Genomic DNA, 19,845 nt, shown 5'->3' with positions numbered 1-19,845 from the left:
GGAGATCCGCCATCCGGTTCTTCTTGCGGCGTTCTCAAGGTGAATATCCCATTTGGTCCTTGGGATAATATTCTGTCAGTAAGATGAATATCCCTTTTCGTATTCTTTGATCCGTCAAGGCGTATGTACGCTCTCCTTGAGAGCTATGGCGGGTCTCCGCTACTCGCTCTCATCGGGCGTATCTCGTTATGGCGTATCTCGCCATGGTCCACGTGGCGTGGCATAATGCTAGAGACTCCTTCCTTTTCCTCATTATTTGCATATTCTCCCCTGCATTAATTATCATTAATTCCACATTAATCATGTATAAATATCTCTTTTAGAAGGAATAATGGTTTGCCATTATTTCTATTAATTTTCCCTTATTCCTTATTCAAGAATAATTTGGGTTGTTATCAACGTTGGTTCCTGACTTTAGAATGAACTTAGTCAAAGGATAAAACCGGGTAAATATTATATGCCAAACGAATTCATAATAGAATTTTCATAGTGCTTGTGTTAATAATACCACATATAACGGTTATAACCATAAAGATTGCTACCGAACATAAATATCACAATGAATTTTTAATAATGCATACCATAATGACAATGGTTAAAAACAATGCCTTTTTGTATTTCAATGCATATTAATATCCAAGATAGCATATTTATTTCGGACATCATGAAAGTTATGACATTCAATATTGGGTAAGATATCTTACATAGTTGCTATTTACTTGCAATCAATATTATGCATCCATGCATTAATGGCATTCAGATATCATTAAAGCATAGTTTGGATGTGATGTAATTAAAGTAAGGGAAGCAATAATTTAATATATAGTTATATATAAAATTACACTTATATCCTTTCATTTGTATAAATAAAATAAAAGATGAAGGGTAGCTCTGGAAGAAAAATACATGTACCATGATTCTCCTCTAATTCAGGGTGTAAGGAAAATTACCCAAAATTCACCCTTACTTACCGTCAAAATGCATCATCCAAACAATCTCTTAAAGAATTCTCATGTATATCCTAAGAACTTTGCATAAATTGATGTTCTTATTCGAAACTGACGCTTGCACAGTTTTGTAGTTAGCTCAGGACATGAAAGTTTTGTTTATCCAATTTCGTAACTGATCATCCCAGAATGGCCTTAATAATTAGGGACAATTATATGATAATCAGAAATAGATTCAATATGTTCAAGTCTCTTACGTTGGTAAAAGAAATTCTAACAATGTCAGATAAACAGTTTTTATTATGAATAAACACATCCTTGTAAAAAAGGGAATGAAATAACTGTCTGATAAAATATTCAAAAATATGAATTTTTGGTATTAAAAGTGCTATAGATGAGAAAAGCCATACATAAATGATGAATTGTATAAGAGAAACCAAATATGGTTTTTTGTAATTTCTTCTAATAGTTATATGCATGTTCATCCAAAAGACTGATCAGACCTAAGTGATCTGTAATTACACGAGCCTTTTTATGACATTTTGATATCAAATGACAAAAATCATCTTGAATGGATGGATTTTTTTTCTATAAAATTCTACATGCATCTTGTACTAATTCAATGATAATAGCATATTACACTTGTCATGCATAAAAATATGAGGGCATAGCAAGCATGCAAGGTTTAATGAAAGATTTGTGTCTATTACTTTATCTTTCATAATTTATTAGATTTATCATAATAACATGTAATGATATTCATAGCACTTTATAAGGGTGAGGGATCTCAATTTTCTTTAATTAAAAATGGAATAAGAAAGGGGAAGAAACTTATCTTTTTATCATAAAATTCCAGATTTAATGTAGAAAACTCTTTCCGACTAATATATGGAGAACTCTATCTTCGGAATAGATTCGTTCCATTGATTGAGCCAAGGTTTGAGGTCGGGATTCCTATTCCGTTGACTCCATTGTTTTGTTCTTTGTGAAACTCTATACAATCAAGATTTGGTGATCTTTTGTTTGTTAGAGATCCACGATCACCGCACCAATTGATAACTTGTGGAAAAATCCTTGATCGGATTCCTTCCCTGTGGGGGGCGTCGTTGGGTTCGACGGGGGGAAGCTCCGATGCCAAAGTCAGTAACGAGGATCAAAGGGGAAACTGAATTGACCAAGAGTAAGTAGAAAGTGTGTACCTCAATAGCTTGTGATGTAAGCTATTTATAGTCGTAGAGTTGTAACTCCTTGGTTACTGGAAAGTCTCCATTAATGCTCCATTAATGGTGGTTATGAATCTCATTGAAGTATCTCATTAATGAACTATTAATGAGATTTATTGGGAGTTAACCCTGCCGTTTGGAGGGCGGATCGAGATGTGATGGCGGGTCTCCATAGGTTTGACTATGGGTAGCGTATGGCGGAATCTACGGGATTCGCCACGTGGATGTCTTGCTCGATACGCCATTGCTTCTCCATTGATCGTAGTACGCTGTCGTTTTGGTGAATATCTCCTTTGGTCCTCCTTTCAAGGAATATTCTAGTTTTGGTCCTTCATACTTTATAGTGGTTGTTATCAAGAGGGATCAAAGAAGAGGAAGGGGAATTTTCCCAATCCTAAATATCCCAAGAAAGGCAAGGGAGCCATGCCCACTAGAGCTAAGGGAAAGGAAGTGAAGAAGCCCAAAGGAGAGTGCCACTTCTGTGGTAAAGACAGGCATTGGAGAAGGAACTGCAAGGAGTACCTAGCCTCCCTCAAGAAGGGAAAGAGCGGTGCTTCAACATCTGGTATGTTTTATATTGAAATAAATACAGTTTCATAGTCTGAATCTTGGGTACTTGATACCGGATGTGGATCTCATATTTGTACAAATATGCAGGAACTAAATCGGACTAGGGAATTGAAGAAAGGAAGCATAAACTTGCGAGTAGGAAATGGAGCAAGAGTTGCCGCCCTCGCCATTGGAGATTATGCTTTAAGTTTGCCCTCTGGGCTTGTAATAGAATTAGGGAACTGTTTGTATGTTCCAGAAATGTCTCGTAACATTATTTCTATTAGCCGTCTTGTTGACGACGGTTTTCATATTTCAATAAAAGACAAACATTGCGATTTTTATAGAGATGGGATTTTCTATTTTTTAGGAATATCACAAAATGGGATTTATGTGCTAGATGACAAAATTTCTGTTTTCGCAATTGATACCAAAAGACATAAGCTAGATAATTCAACTTACTTGTGGCATTGTCGTTTAGGCCATATAAACAAAAGACGCATGCTTAAGCTACATCAAGATGGGCTTATAAATTCAATTGATCCTGAATCATTGGAAACATGCGAAGCATGTTTAAAAGGTAAAATGACAAAGACACCCTTTAGCAATAAAGGTGAGCGTGTATCAGACACTCTAGGATTAATACATTCCGATGTATGCGGTCCTATGTCAGTCCAAGCAAGAGGAGGATTCAGATACTTCATAAGCTTCATAGATGACCATACCCGATATGGTTATATCTACTTGATGAAGCACAAGTCCGAAGCTTTTGAGAAATTCAAATGCTTCAAGAATGAAGTAGAAAATCAATTAGGAAAGAAAATAAAGACACTTCGATCCGATCGAGGTGGCGAATATCTTTCAGATGATTTTCTGAATTATCTAACTGAATGTGGGATATGCTCACAATGGACACCTCCCTATACACCACACCACAATGGTGTATCCGAGAGGAGGAACCGTACCTTACTAGATATGGTACGATCCATGATGAGCATAGCATTACTTCCAAAGACATTCTGGGGCTATGCCTTAGAAACTGCCCTCTTCACCCTAAATCGAGTACCAACTAAATCCGCTAGTTCCACACCATATGAATTATTCGTTGGTAGGAAACCCTTGTTCTCATTCATGAGAGTATGGGGTTGTTCAGCATTTGTCAAATGCATAGCGTCAGACAAACTAGATTCTAAATCTGATAAGTGTTTATTCATTGGATACCCTAAGGAAACTGTGGGGTATTACTTCTATCATCCATATGATCAGAAAGTAATAGTATCCAAGCATGCAACCTTCTTAGAGAAAGAGTTTCTCGAAGAAACAGAAAAGGGAAGCATGATTGAACTTGATGAAGTTCAAGAACAAGAAACACCGACTGAAACAATAGAGGCGGTTGAGGAACCCAATACAGTCTCATTAGATGAGACTCAAGTGCCACCCATTCGTAGATCACAAAGAGTTCGTGAACTCCCAATTAGATATGGTTTTCTAGTGGGAGATGAGGATGAGGTTCCCGTGTTAGACGACGAACCCGAAAACTATGAAGAGGCTCTTAACAGTCCAGATTCTAAAGCATGGCTCGAAGCCATGGATTCTAAGATGGATTCCATGTACACCAACCAAGTGTGGACTTTGGTTGATCCACCCGAAGGGATAAAACCCATTGGGTGCAGGTGGATCTTCAAAAAGAAGACTGACATGGATGGAAAGGTTAGCACCTACAAAGCTAGGTTAGTAGCGAAAGGATATCGTCAGAAACAAGGAATTGATTATGACAAAACTTTCTCTTCTGTGGCTATGTCCAAATCAATCAGAATAATGCTTGCTGTTGCCGCTCACTACGATTACGAGATTTGGCAAATGGATGTGAAAACAGCTTTCCTAAACGGAAACCTGCTTGAGGATGTATATATGATGCAACCTGAAGGTTTCATATCAAAATATGCAAACAAGGTTTGCAAACTTCAGAGATCCATTTATGGACTCAAGCAAGCATCAAGAAGCTAGAACAAGCGTTTTGACGAAACCATAAAACAATTTGGTTTCGAACAAAATTGCGAAGAAGCTTGCATTTACAAGAAAGCAAGTGGGAGCTCAGTTGCATTTCTGATATTATATGTTGACGATATATTATTAATGGGAAATGACATAGCTCTACTACAGTCGGTAAAAGTATGGTTATCTGGTAACTTCTCCATGAAAGACCTTGGTGAAGCAGCTTATATACTTGGTATAAAGATCTACAGAGATAGATCAAGAAGACTGCTTGGTCTTTCACATGCTACATACATCAAAAAGGTGCTAAAGCGGTTTAGCATGCTTGAATCGAAACGAGGTAACTTACCCATGATCCATGGAGTAAAGTTAAGCAATCATCAATGTCCTAAAACCGAAGATGATAAGAAGCGCATGGTTGTAGTCCCGTACGCCAACACAATCGGTTCGATTATGTATGCTATGCTTTGCACTAGACACTAGACCTGACGTAGCGTTCGCGTTAAGCATAACGAGTCGTTACCAAGGTAATCCGGGAGACGAGCACTGGAATGCCGTCAAGAACATTCTTAAGTACTTGAGAAGGACTAAAGACATGTTCCTAGTGTACGGAGAAGGGGATCTGAAAATAGAAGGATTTTCAGATGCCAGTCATCTCACAGATGAGAACGATTTTAAATCCCAATCAGGGTACCTGTTTATCTTGAATGGGGGTGTGGTCAACTGGAAGAGTTCCAAGCAAGGAAACGTAGCTTTCTCTACGACCGAGTCAGAGTATATCGCTGCTGCGGAAGCAACAAAGGAAGCGGTTTGGATTAGGAAGTTCATTACTGAACTTGGTGTGGTACCTGACATTGTAAATCCCATTACACTATACTGTGATAACAATGGAGCCATTGCGCAAGCAAAGGAACCAAGGTCTCATAATGCATCCAAGCATTACCTGAAGCGATACCACATTGTAAGAGAAATTGTGGCAAGAGGAGATGTGAGAATAGAAAGAGTACCTACTAAGGACAACGTTGCAGATCCGTTGACAAAGCTCTTAACCCAGAAAGTACATGATCATCATCTAACTTCTACTGGGATAAGTTGTAGAAACAATTGGCTTTAGTCCAAGTGGGAGTATGTTGGGGTTTAGTGTCCTATAGACAATTGTTCTAGGATACAAACTTAATGTAAATGAAGTGTTCTTTATATCGTTTGTTTTAATGAGATATATGTTTACATAACTATATAAAGGCAATCCCTTTTAAGAACTAAATAAAGTCTAATAAAAGGAAATCCATAAGTTTGTTTAAAGTGATTATAAAGTGTTCATACAAGCATGAAGTGAGACGAAACTTTATAATAAACTAATAAACTTAAAACCACCCCAAGTCAAGTAATATGTTTAGGATTGACATATCACTGCTGAGACTTACATGTAACAATGTCTTCTGTCGAGACAGAAAGCTGATCTCACAAGCTTCATATATACAGATATCTGGACAGTTACGTGGATCCAATGAAAAGTAGTTCATTAGGATTGGGGACCCGACTTGAGATAACAGGATGGGTAGATTCATCCTTGTCACCTGTTCATCTCATTGGTATTAATAGGTATAAGTAATCCTCAGACTCAAAGGAATGTTAATTAGTAATTCTGGATTACGGAATGTGACGCTTTGATCCTGTTGTAACACGATCCATAACAGAGATGACTCTAGGGTGTGAACGGCAGACGTTGGGTATCACAGGAAGTAATTGCAGGATAGTTATACATTGGATTGAGCATTTATCACTCCCGATAAATGGGAGATACATCCATGGATCACTTGTGGAAGACTTGACTCTAAATCCTTGCAAGGTGATAGCTTAAGACTTGAAATACAGATTTCACTTAACCTATCTAATTGGAGTTAACTCGGTCTGTACAAGTAAAACGAACGTCTCGCTATATGTGACTTGACATTATCCATAGTCATAAGATTCAGTTCAAAGATGTAGTTGATAAAGGATCGAATTATACTGTAACTAATACGGAAAGGTCAACGACAGAATCAACCTGTCTTCTTATAGCTCTGGGGGAATGTTTCGGATTTGTCAATCATATTTTGCGTACTCATTCCGTTATGCAAAGATTAAATATAATTCTGTGAAAATTAATTTAATAGTTGCATACGGCTAGAAGCAATAAGAACCTAATGGGTCACACATAAGACTTGGAACCCAAAAGAGAAACGGATGTTAATTAATTGATGGAAGCCCAACTGAGTCCACTAAGGCCCAGTATATAGGGTGGGGCGATTTTATGTATATAAAATACATAAACATTTAATTTGATTTTAAACAATTCTAATTAGATTATAATTGTGAATTAAATTAATTAAAGGATAAATAAGTTAGGAGTTTTAATTAGATTAAATTGCTCTTATTATTATCCTATAAGGTTACTATTATTATCTTTATATTTAAGATATAATTATAGATAATAAATAAGAATTATATTCCGAATTAAATTCTTATTCAGTAACCTAATTCTATCTAACTAGGGTTTAGATACAAGAGAATATAAATACCCCCTATATGTGGATTTTCGAAAGACACATAGCAAACCGGGAGAGAGAATTTCGACCCACACCATAAGGACGAGATTATCTACTGTTTCCTTCCATTCAATTGATTACATCTCTTTTCTCTTTATCCTTGATCTTGTGTTGATTAATTAGAGACAATCTATTTTGGTTGTTATATACGGTTATACGGTTGATTCTAACTTGATCTTCAATTGTTTTGTTTTGTGCTTGGGAACTCGAAGTAAGAGTTGTGGGCACTTCGTTTGCAACGGTAGATAGAACTTCTAAAAGGTATTTCTTTCTATTCCTCTTTATATGAAATAACGATTAACGAATCTTGGGTTAATGGAAATAGGTTAAAATTTTTATATTTCCGCTGCCATACGTTAGCCTATTTTCCTTCAAGGGGAAGGCTTAAGAAAACTTGGAAGAGGGTGATTGAGAGTGATATGAGTTTATTGGGGATTGAGGAAAATATGGTAGTGGATATGACATAGTGGAGGGAGAGAATTTATGTTGCTGACACGACTTGATTTTACGATTTCGCATGATGGTTTATGTTAGCCGACCCTGAATCATTTCGGGACTAAGACTTTGTTGTTGTTGTTTTTGTATATAACAACCTAATTCTTTCACACTCACCTTTTGAAAACCCTAATTTCCCACACTCACCTTCTTTATCGAGCTCTGAAAAACCTAATCTTATATCTGGTTTCTCCATCTACATCTATGGCATCTGAATTCGTCTTCTTCCTCGTGCATTATCAAGTTGGCTCCATCTTGGTAAGTATTTGTTTAGGGATTCTTCCATAGAAATTAATATGTTGGGTTTCTACAACTCCATATCATTAAATCTGAATTTGGGTAACAAAATACACTCTCTACATGTTAGTTGGGATGAAACCCTAGGTATCAATCTCACTTTTTCATTTATGTGTAATTTTAGCTTCAATCCTCTTTACTTTCAGCTACAATCTCACTTTCATTTCATTTATATGTAATTTTAGCTTCAGTCATCTTTACTTTCAGCTGCAATCTTCCGTTTCATTTATGTATAATTTTATAAAGATATTGCAAATCAATTTCTATCCGCACCTCAAGTTGTCGATGATAAGGATGATGAAACCCTAGGTATTGTTTTTACTTTAAAGATTCAATCTCACTTTCATTTCATTTGTGTAAATTAACTAACTTTCATTTATACATTCTCTTCGAGAACATATAGAAGAAGAAGACAACGCACTTGAATAGGTATATCTCTATATGTAGCTAGTTTGTTACTTGTTTTCACTTGAATAGGTATGAAACTGTTCCAAATCTCTGTCCTTATAAATTTGCAGAGTTATTCTGATTAGTGTCAAATTCACCAAAAATAAAATACCTACTATTAGAATCCAAAAAGAGTAGTAAATATGGAGTAGGGTCAAATCCACAGAGACTGGTAGAATTATAACTTTTCAAAATTAACAGTTAAAAGTTAAAAAGGGGGGTTGGTTGTAGAATGCAACAAATAGAAAATAACAAGTAATAATAAAATATGAGAAACAATTAATTAAATATATGAGAAATATGTATGAGAAAGATTACAGCCAGAGGTTAGGTTTGAGTCTTGAATTGAACAATTGATCATCGATCATAGAAAATATAAATTTCAACCCTTCAAATAAATTAGCTATGGTTATTAAAAAGCATTAACAACCTATCTCTTCTTACCGATTGGACATTTAAGAAAAGTTCATTAATTTTTCCTAATTAATTAAACAATTCCAAACAAGCTTCAGAATTTAATTTGATTGAAAGCATTAAAGTATGAAAGAGATACTAATTCTACTCAATAATCACTAAAGCGGGATTATTTAAAGCATATCAATTACATTCACAACATAGGTTAAAAGCTTGTCCACAATTAACTATGTTATTTGCTACTTGCATTAGATGAATTAAACGATTACGTATTTAAACATCTAATTAGCGAAACGATTACAAGTAAATAATCAAATCAATGATTCAATTAAATCATGCAATACGAACAAGAACAGAATAAAAATTGATTACTTGAAATAGATGAAAAAGATTAAGTACAGAATGATCTCCCAATTGATTATTCAAGACCTAAAAACCTTTAGCTAGAAATTGGAAATTAGTTCATATTGGAGGAAGAAGAAGCCATGGAAGAATGATGATGCATGAAGAGCTTTTGATATTTTTTTCTTGTTCTCTTTGTATGTCTCTTTCCCCCAAATTTGGTTCTGATTGTCTCTTCTTATAGCTTTCACAATTGTGCCCTTTGGCTTTCAGGAGAGAGAAAACTGACTTTTATTAATTCCTCATAATAATACTAAGAGAAACTCCCCTTTAGAATTACACTCTAAAAGAAACACCCTTTTAGAATTAAACTCTAAAAGAAACTCATCTTTAGGATTAAACTCTAATTAGGACTATTTAAGAAAATCCTAATAGAGTTAAAATCTGATAAATATTATATATGTTAAGAATCTCATAACATAAGTCATCAATTCTCCATTAAATGTTTATTGATCCCCAGACATAGGTTAAGATAGATCATCATTTGAAACTTATTTTTAGCACAGGACTTGACAAATTTCTTCAAATTCTCCACCATTTTAACCATCAATTTGAAATTGAGTCTCAAAAATACCTACAAAATAGAAAACAAGGTAAACTTGCACCTAAACAATAAAATTAAAACTAAACTCTAAGGAATTAAGATATAAAAATATGTAGAAATATGGACCTATCTAGAGTCATGGATGAAATCTAGAGGCCATTCAATAAATGACGAAGAGGAGCTGCATCTAGAGTCATGGATGAAATCTAGGATGCGAACTTCTTCTTAGGAGTTTGAGTGAATGGGGGTTGTTTCTAGTTATAGATTAAAGACTATGAATTTGTAATTGATGAAAGATGTTTTACTTTTGAGAGTTTTTTTGCTTTTGTTAACAGAACTTGTAAGCTTGCCTTTACTTTTCAACTTGTAATTTATTTGAAGATTAAGAAACTAATAGGATAGTTTAAGTGTTTATGTTTGTGCTATTCATCTTCAGTTGTTTAACTATAGATAGAGATCAATTGCTTTGACATTGGTAAACAAGGCTAGTTTAAGAAGCTGGAAATTGCAACTGATAACTTTATATTTGGTCTCTATAAAAATGAATTGCATATAAAACTTATGTTTTATGATATTAACTTTAATTATGATTGAATGAATGATATACTTATTCATCTAGGGTAGTTTAAGTGTTCTGCTTATGCTATTCATCTAGGGTAGTTTAAGTGTTCTGTTTGTGCTATTCATCTAGGATAGTTTAAGTGTTCTATTTGTGCTATTCATCTAAGGTAGTTTAAGTGTTCTGTTTATGTTATTCATCTAGGATAGTTTAAGTGTTTCCTTTTTATAGAGTTATTCATTGTTTCTTAAAGATTAACAAACTACTAGAGAAACTTGTGTTTCTGTTTAACTATAGATAAATATCAATTACTTTGACATCGGTAATAGTTTAAGCAGCTGGAAATTACAAGTGCTAGCTTCCTCTTTGGTTATACATAAACTTTGTTTTGGCTTGTTAGTTTCTCTCTCAGCTTAGTCTTACCACTCATGTCTAATTGATTCAGGTTTCCTATGAAATACTTTAGCCATGCCCAATGGGGAATTTCAAACCTATAATGTTTACTACTAGTTGCTTTACTTTTGAGAGTTTTACCTTTTGGTAACAAAACTCAACAGGGTCTCTCGTTTCTCCTCTATGGTTGATCTAAGTAGTGAAATCTGAGGTTTCTCGCTTGTGTTTTGTTTGTCTCTTGGACATTTAAACTACTAGAGAAACTTATGTTTCTATTTGTGTTGTGCATCTAGTTAGGGTTGTTTAGCTATAGGTAGAGATCAATTACTTTGACTATTTGTTTGCATTCTAGTTTAAGAAAATAAACTGTAGCAAATTCATAAGTCTTAAAGATTATCTTAATACACTTGAATTACACATATCCTAAGTCATATACTATCTAAAGACTAATTTGATTTATACAAAATCAGGCCCCATTGCATGCTCCTCCCTCCATCTCTCGACAGTGGCATCATATTCTACCATGTTGCTCGTATATAGCTTATCCACTTCATTTTTCCTTGGATATAGCTCCTCGAGGAGGTGCTCTATCATTAGGGCAAATATATTCCACAACAACTAACAAATACATAGATAAATTAGAGTTAAACAGTGAATAATTTTCTAGCAAATAAATAGATAAAAATTAGTGGCAAATCTAACCATGGATGTGGGATACGTAGGGAAAGAGTTGAGCATGCCAAGAGAGATCAACCCTCAAGGATTGACATTTGGGTGATATATGTTAGTCCTGAACCAAACCTGAGAATAACAATAAATTGATCAAGTGTATGCAACTACTTTATGATATCACTTACTACTTTGCACATACTCAATTGCACCAAATAGATGTTACTTCATTGTATCTTCTATAAATTAGAGTATCCAACTAATTTATGATATCACTCACTACTTTGCACATACACAATTGCACCAAAACGATGTTACTATTCTATGTTCTATAAATTAGGTATGCAACTACTTTATGTTATCACTTACTACTTTGCACATACACAATTGCACCAAAAAGATGTTATTATTCTGTATTCTATAACTTAGAGTATATATGCAACTACTTTATGTTATCACTTACTAACTTGCACATACTTAATTGCATTAAACAGTAAATGATGATTATCACTTACTACTTTATATTACTTCATCATTCTATGTTCTACTTTGCACTTACTACTTCATTCTATATTCTATAAATTAGAGTATGCAATTTGTTGTTTAATATTAAGAGAAAATGATAATTGTAATATCATTTTCTTTCAACTTGAGGCATATGCATTAGTTAAGGAGGAAGAATTGAAAAAGACAATCAATTATATATTGTGATTTAAAGTCTTCAATCATCATGCATGCTATTATATGTACTTTTAAAGTCTTAAGCTTCTACAGTTCGTTTTTTGTTATTACTGTTGGAGGTTTGAAGGGATAATCTAGAGGGAAGCTCAAATGGAATAGAAAGACTCCTCCTTGGTGTGGAACCCGAATTACCTTTTACTCCCGCGAGGGAGGAGAATGGATTTTTGGCAAACTGGGTTTCGTTTTTACATAACACCGTCACTTACCATTTTTAAGGACAACGCTTAGCGTGTCCCTTCTGGTGTATGCATTCTTTATGTTTTATACCTTAACCTCTTATCATATTTTAAGCTAAGGTATTTATTTCAGAGTCGCCAACCAAATTTGATGTTTGGGAACATATTAAAATTAGATCTCACACGGGCTCACAACATGCTATCTCTTCAAAGTTGGGTTCGGGACTTAAACTGTTATAAGAGCCTGATTAATAAACGCGTAGACTTGTCTTTTATTAAGATATCATATATTTCTATTCCAGTTTCGATTTAAATATCGTGTAATCGTTACTGAAATATAAATTATTACATCAATTCACAAATGACACCATTCTTCCCTAATACATCAAGTCTAGCCCTAGGAATTAAATCTATTAAATCTGCAAGACAATAAACATTAGTTGTGGGTGCTTTGGGACCCATCTTTCATATTTAAACTACAACGACAGACTTGATCAAATATGACTCATTTATTCCTAAAATCTAATACGTAGCATGCATTTATTCTGAGGCCTAATTTAGATGTCTAGACAAAATTTAATAGAAATGTCCAAAATACCCCTATCACGGGATTGATTTTATCTTCATTTAAAAATTTGGCTGAAATGTATTAAATTTACCGAAATACACAGGAAACCTAATCCTTTGCAGTTACCCATCACCGATCTGGGGAGATCCCTGATCGACGATGTGAATCCTCGATCGAGGAAGACCTTTTGGGCAGACCCTCTATCTTTGTGTGAGAACCAAAAAACAAGGGGAGAAATACGAAAAATAAATAAACAATTAGCAGACAGTAGGGAACGGGCTTTTAAAACCACTCACATGTTACCTCTGAAATGCTTTTTCAGTTTATTTGTGTTGGGTAGACTGACGAACACGTGATTGAGACTTGGAGCAGCAACCTGGACCCGTGCATCAAGAAGCAGTAGTGATCAAATTGTGGTATCCCACGTACTTAGACTGAAAAGACCTCCGATTTGGAGTAGGTCAAATCTAGAAGTGTAATAACTCAGAATTGACGTCTTTAGTAAAGAAAAATTATAATAAACGTGTTTCTTTGAACTAAACTTGTAATTTATGTGTTTGAATCTCTCAAAAGGTTGTATTTTGGTAGAGATAGTGTAGAAAACTCACGATTTTCACTCACTTTCTGGTGTTTTCAAGTGTTTTTCACTCAATTTCACTAAAAACTATTTGATTCTTCTCTCAAAAAGTCTATTATTTCTATTCTTTTTCCCTCGTCTGGCAGTTTCTTCCTTCTTTAGTAATGGGAAGTGGATAAAAACTGCCAAAAAATGTCAAGGATCACCGATGGAAGACACTCATCCTCGATCGAGGAACAGGTCTTCGATCGAAGATCATTTTTTACTTCGAGTATTTTTTTGACTTTAAAATGATTAATCAAAGTAGATTTGATAAAATAAGGTAAAACGAACTAAAATGACTCAAAAAATGGGGCCCAAATCCTTAGCTCGTATCTCACACAGCGTGTTGTGTGAAGCCCACCTACACTAACCGTTAGCTAGAGTGTAACCTAAACTCATCACTAGGGCCGGAAAAAGTTTGTGCTCACACTTGGTAAGGGGTATATGTTGAAACACCTTTCCACATGATGTTGATTTGACAAAATTATTTAAGTATAGTTAATTCACCATGATAAAAATATTCTAACACATTAAATTTAAATGCTTTGATTTATTTACACTAATGTGTTTGTTCAATATTGAGTTAAATGTATTTATAAGAATCAAGATATTAAAAGTATAAGGCCCAAAATCCCACAAGAGAAAGTCAAGCCCAAGTCAACCGTTGAAAGCCACACGGCCCAAGCAGATCAAAACGCGGCTCAAGCTGAATGAAGCGCAAGCCCATCGAAGAGAAGGATCAAGAAGCTCTTCCAAAAGCTTCAAGACGAAGCTGCTGAGTTGTACGTCAAGGAAGTCAGGTCAGCAGCTGACCTGAACAATTTGGAGACAAAGTATTTCTACTTTGGGTAAAGTTTAGAAGACGCAGAAAGCTGTCTGGAAGACTTTGCCAAAAATGTAGAGACATCCTGACCAGTCTGACGAAAAGCAACTGAGCACTGCCGAAGATAGAAGATACATGATTCTTATTGGCCGAAGACCCTGAGCACTGACTGAGTGAAAGCGACAGGAAGCCGTTTCCCTCCAACGGTTATTTCGAAATTCGAAATGACCGGTGCCTCAAGTGTCACTATAAATAGGCCTCTCAAATGCTTCATTCGATGTAGATCTTCATCAAGTCGAAACGCTGACCATTACTCGAAGTTCTATATTAGAAAAGCAAAGCAAAAATCTTACACCAATTCATATTCTTGTGTAAAAGTCTAGAGTGATTCAATTTCATCTAAAGTGTTCTTAGCTTACAGTTTAGAACAAACACTTATCATTTCTAGAAGAATAGAAAGGAGAAGCTGAGTTGCTCGGTTATAGCACTCAGCGGTAGATATAGTATTAGTAGATGAATAGAGGAAGGTACTCTTGTATACTCAGTGACTATCTTGTAAAAGGTTTGCGCTCTACCTTTAAAGAGCTCAGTAGAGGATTCGAAAAGCTCGGAAGGAATTCCGGAGACTGGATGTAGGCGGAGAGGCCGAACTAGGATAAGTCTGCTGAGTAACTTCTAACCCTTAACTCCTTTATATATTGCTTGCTAAAATACTGCCTAGTTAACATTAACGAACATACGCTGAGTTGAGTAATCTGAGAGTTGAGTTCAGGAATAGACTTAAGTGTTATCTCCTGACTCACGGTAGAAACAATTTTAGTTAGCAGTTGACTAAAGTTGCCTCTAACCTCACTCGGCATTGTTGTGCTAAAAGACTTTAGAAAAGTCTAAGTTCAAAATACTACTCAGCCTTACGTGAAAATTTCAAATAGTTCCTAACCCCCTCTTGGAACTAATATTGTCACGTTACACGAGACCAACGGTATATTAAGGGTCTTTCATCTTTACCAAGATTATAGAAGAAGAGTACCCATAAGAAGTAGAATCAACAGAATCAGAGATACCTTCAACACCTACTAACCACATGGGTGACTCATGTTTCAGTTTTGTCAAGTCTAAGTCCATATGTTTGAGTGTCATTGCCATTAGGTTTGATGGGCAAAGGTAAAACCTATTCTTAATAAACTTATCTAAGAATGTGAAATGGTAAAACATATTCTCAATTTATATTTGGTTTGATGGGAAGTGAAAAGGAAGGTTCAAAAGGAGAAGGTGTGTCAAACGGTGTAATTTATTATAGTTAGATTAAAATGTAATTAATGTTTAATTAGTTTGCCTTCAAGTTTCAACCCTTATCTCTAAAAATCATGATTGTTTTTTCTACAGGTATATGAAATGCTGCCTTAGACTACTTTTGTTAGGAAAAGATGTTTAATTGAATTTTAATTACAAAACTCAAAATGTTATGTATTTTCTTATACAATTACCTATTTGTAGTACAGTTATGTTAGTTTTGCAGATTATAAATGTTACAGATTTTTGGTGTATACTAGTTTATATGCACATCACAATTTTGTCAATACATATTACAGATTATAAATGTTACAATTTTATCCGCACATTATAGATTATATGTTTTGGTATATGAATACAGGTTCATGTATGATTGAGGTAAAAACCTAAAAATGGCTTACATGCCACATTGAATAAAAACCAAAAAATAGCTTATAAGCCACATTGCATTTAAAAAAATGACATCTTAAGATCCATACAAAGACAAATAATGAATAAAACATGTCATCTCAATAAATATACTTTGACTTAATTGATTAAGACTTATGTCATCTAAAGCACGCTACAACGATAGACTTAAATATGCAAACTGTTATCACGATAAATAAAAAGCCAATTTTGAATAAAGTTTTTGACGTATTTATTAAATAGACTATCATTCAAGGGTCATCGAATTGAAGGGATGTAATAAATATACCTTCATCGTAATATGCGCAAGATGACAGAGAACAAATAGACTGACATGTGAGATTATTTCAAATAACAGAAGGGAGCCATCATCTAAAGTATCATCAAACGGTAGCGAGTCCTGTGACAGTTTTATTTTTGTCGGAACGAAGTTTTTTAACGGTTGTCTGAAGGGGTTATCGGCATAGTGTATTTAAATGGTTGTAAGAACTACTTAGGCATGATTCTTTTTCGGAAAAAAGAAATCAGATAAAAGAAATTCTCAAAAGTTTCTCTAGTATTTATCTAGTCATATATGACCAACAATGACATTTATTTCCACATAATAATACTTGTGATTAAATTTAAACCTATAAAATTCAAATGTTCTTATCAAAGCTCTGGTTTAACCAAACTTGTACGAAGCATAACTTGCTCGTTATCGCTCCAAATTGCGCCTAGTTAATCGCGTTAGAACACTCCCACTTAATATTATGCTTAGTATAGATACTTGAGTATTGACTTGGCTTCAAATAATAGTCAACTTCCATACTTTGTTCGGGTCGATCAAAACTTTTGCAAAGTATAATTTGTTCGTTATACCTCTTAATTAGGCATCCTCGATTGTTTTCGACAAACATTACCTTCCCATGAATATATTGAAACTCAATCTAGACTTAATCATTGAACTAGAGTTTTGATTGAGCATGACCTTTTAGACCCCTACCACTTTCTTCCCACGATACCATAAAGGACTTCTTTTATGTTTTTTTCAAAATTTTAATGATTTTGTATAGAAATCACTTATTTGGGTGTGAATGGTCTTCTATGAAAGACTTTGGGTTGTCTTTCTATAGAATTCATGAGATATAGGTTGTGTGTATGATCTTTAAAAGCGTTGAAATAAATCTAGAACGCAGAACAACAATTTGACTTTTTTTGAAAGGTTTTAATGTGTTATGAGGGTCTCAAATTTAAATTACAGAAGTTCAAGAGTAAGCCACTTCACTAAAGTATTAATTCAAATTGAAATTTATTAATATTTAAGTATTTAAATCTTTATTTTATGTTGCACGATCATTTTTTTATTTTACTCTATTTTACCACAAAGTCATTTGTGGATATTGTTAAGATAATAGTAACCTGCCATTTATTGTTATCGCGGCGATTTTGTATAAGTTTTGTGGATATTGTTAAGATAATGGTAACCTGCCATTTGTGGATATTGTTAAGATAATGGTAACCTGCCATTTATTATTATCGCGACGATTTTGTATAAGTTTTTCATATTTTCATTTTGGATAGAGAAGAAAAACTTTTATTTCATTTCCTTCTTTAAAACTCTGTATATTTGTTCCAAGGTTCTAACCTCGAGTGCATAAGTTTAGGGCTTATTTTGTTAACCTTACGAAATGACCGGTGATTGAGATTGCATTTATGTTCACTTGAAAAATCGCTTTTAAAGCAATGGCCACGACGAAGAAATTTTTCCATAAATTTTTATTGTTTTGTTCTTTATTTTCAACAAATTCGATTGGTTGGGGGAAAGTGGAACTGTGTTTTGTCTAAGATTTTATTCCTTTTAACTTTTATATTGTAATGAAATAGCATTGTAAAAAAAAAAAAAAAAAAAAAAAAAAAAAAAAAAAAAAAGATCATCTGATTATTCATTTCAAAGTTGTTTAGGTGACCCCTCTCCCGGTTATATTTGGTTCAAGCTTGGGATATGGTATACCTCTGCAGACAGAAAGCAAGAACCACAACCACAGATGTTGCCTTTGTGTTGTTCTTTCACTTCACCTATATCCAAATCCAACTTCATCTCAGACCAAACTTACATTGCCATGATTGACCAAAAATGCACAACTATGAAAGACCTCCAAAAAGTCCATACCCAACTCATTAAAACTGGTTTAGCCAAGGACCCTTTTGCTGCTAGCCGGATATTAGCCTTTTGTACCACTCCGGCCGGCGACATCAATTATGCTTACTCAGTCTTCACTCAAATCCAAACCCCAAATCTCTTCATATGGAATACTATCATTAGAGGCTTCTCCCACAGCTCCACTCCACAATTCGCTCTCTCTTTATTCATTGACATGTTGTCTACTTCCCCAATTCAACCTCACAGGCTCACTTATCCTTCACTTTTTAAGGCTTATGCTCATCTTCATCTTCCCCATGAAGGAGCTCAACTTCACGCTAGGGTTATTAAATTGGGACTTCAAAATGATCCCTTTATCCGAAACACAATCTTGTATATGTATGCAAATTGTGGGATTATGAGTGATGCGAGGAAAGTGTTTGATAGAGTTATGAGTTTTGATGTTGTTGCTTGGAATGTAATGATAATGGGACTTGCAAAATGTGGAGCAATTGATTATGCTAGATTGATGTTTGATGAAATGCCTGAGAGAAGTCGGGTCTCTTGGAATTCAATCATTAGTGGGTATGTGAGGAATGGTGAATTCATTGAGGCATTGAAGCTTTTTCAGAGAATGCAAGAAGAGAAGGTTAAGCCTTGTGAATTTACAATGGTGAGCTTATTAAATGCTTGTGCTTGCTTAGGATCAATAAAGCAAGGAGAATGGATTCATCAATATATGGTTAAGAACAACTTTGAAATGAATCCTATTGTTGTTGCAGCTATTATAGACATGTTTTCTAAGTGTGGAAGCATTGATAAGGCTCTTCAAGTGTTTGCAGAGTCACCAAAAAAAGGATTAGCATGTTGGAACTCCATTATTTTAGGCTTAGCTATGAATGGACAAGAGAATAAAGCAATCAACTTGTTTTCACTACTTGAGTCCTCAAATATGAAACCAGACTATGTTAGTTTTATTGGTGTCTTGACAGCATGTAATCATGCTGGTTTGGTAGATAAAGCTAAGGACTTTTTATTACTAATGGAAGATATATATAAGATCAAGCCATCAATAAAACACTATAGTTGTATGGTTGATGTGCTAGGCCGAGCCGGATTCCTTGAAGAGGCAGAGGAGTTGATAACAAGTATGCCTGTAGATCCAGATATTGTTATATGGGGATCTTTACTATGGTCTTGCTGCAAGTATGAAAATATTGAGATGGCGAAACGAGCAGCAAAGCATTTAATGAAGTTAGATGAGAGTGAAAGTTCAGCCTATGTACTTATGGCTAATGTTTATTCTGCCTCAAGTCATTTTAAAGAAGCAATAAGGCAAAGAGTTTGTTTGAAAGAGAAGGAGATACAGAAAGAACCTGGATGTAGTTTAATTGAAGTCAATGGAGAAGTTCATGAGTTTGTAGCCGGTGGACGGCTGCATCCAAAAACTAAAGAAATCTGCAATGTATTGAATGTTCTGAAACTGATAATTAAAGAAAGTGAAAGTGTCATATGAGCTTAAAGAGAAATTATGAAAATGTTCTTCCATAGATTTCCTTGCTAGAAGGTACAG

At 34.6% G+C, this 19,845-nt stretch overlaps 1 protein-coding gene across 1 annotated transcript; it reads left to right on the top strand.

Annotated features, from left to right (window-relative positions):
* The first annotated feature begins 18,140 nt into the window (after positions 1 to 18,140).
* Positions 18,141 to 19,796, top strand: LOC136205571 (pentatricopeptide repeat-containing protein At2g42920, chloroplastic). The gene has a single exon (XM_065996229.1). The coding sequence runs from the start codon at positions 18,178 to 18,180 to the stop codon at positions 19,786 to 19,788; it is 1,611 nt and encodes a 536-aa protein (XP_065852301.1). The 5' UTR covers positions 18,141 to 18,177; the 3' UTR covers positions 19,789 to 19,796.
* The last annotated feature ends 49 nt before the right edge of the window (positions 19,797 to 19,845 follow it).

Source organism: Euphorbia lathyris, chromosome 1, assembly GCF_963576675.1.
Source record: "Euphorbia lathyris chromosome 1, ddEupLath1.1, whole genome shotgun sequence".
Classification (NCBI taxonomy): domain Eukaryota; kingdom Viridiplantae; phylum Streptophyta; class Magnoliopsida; order Malpighiales; family Euphorbiaceae; genus Euphorbia; species Euphorbia lathyris.
Note: the sequence above shows the minus strand (reverse complement) of the source record. Positions and strands in the feature narration are given on the sequence as shown.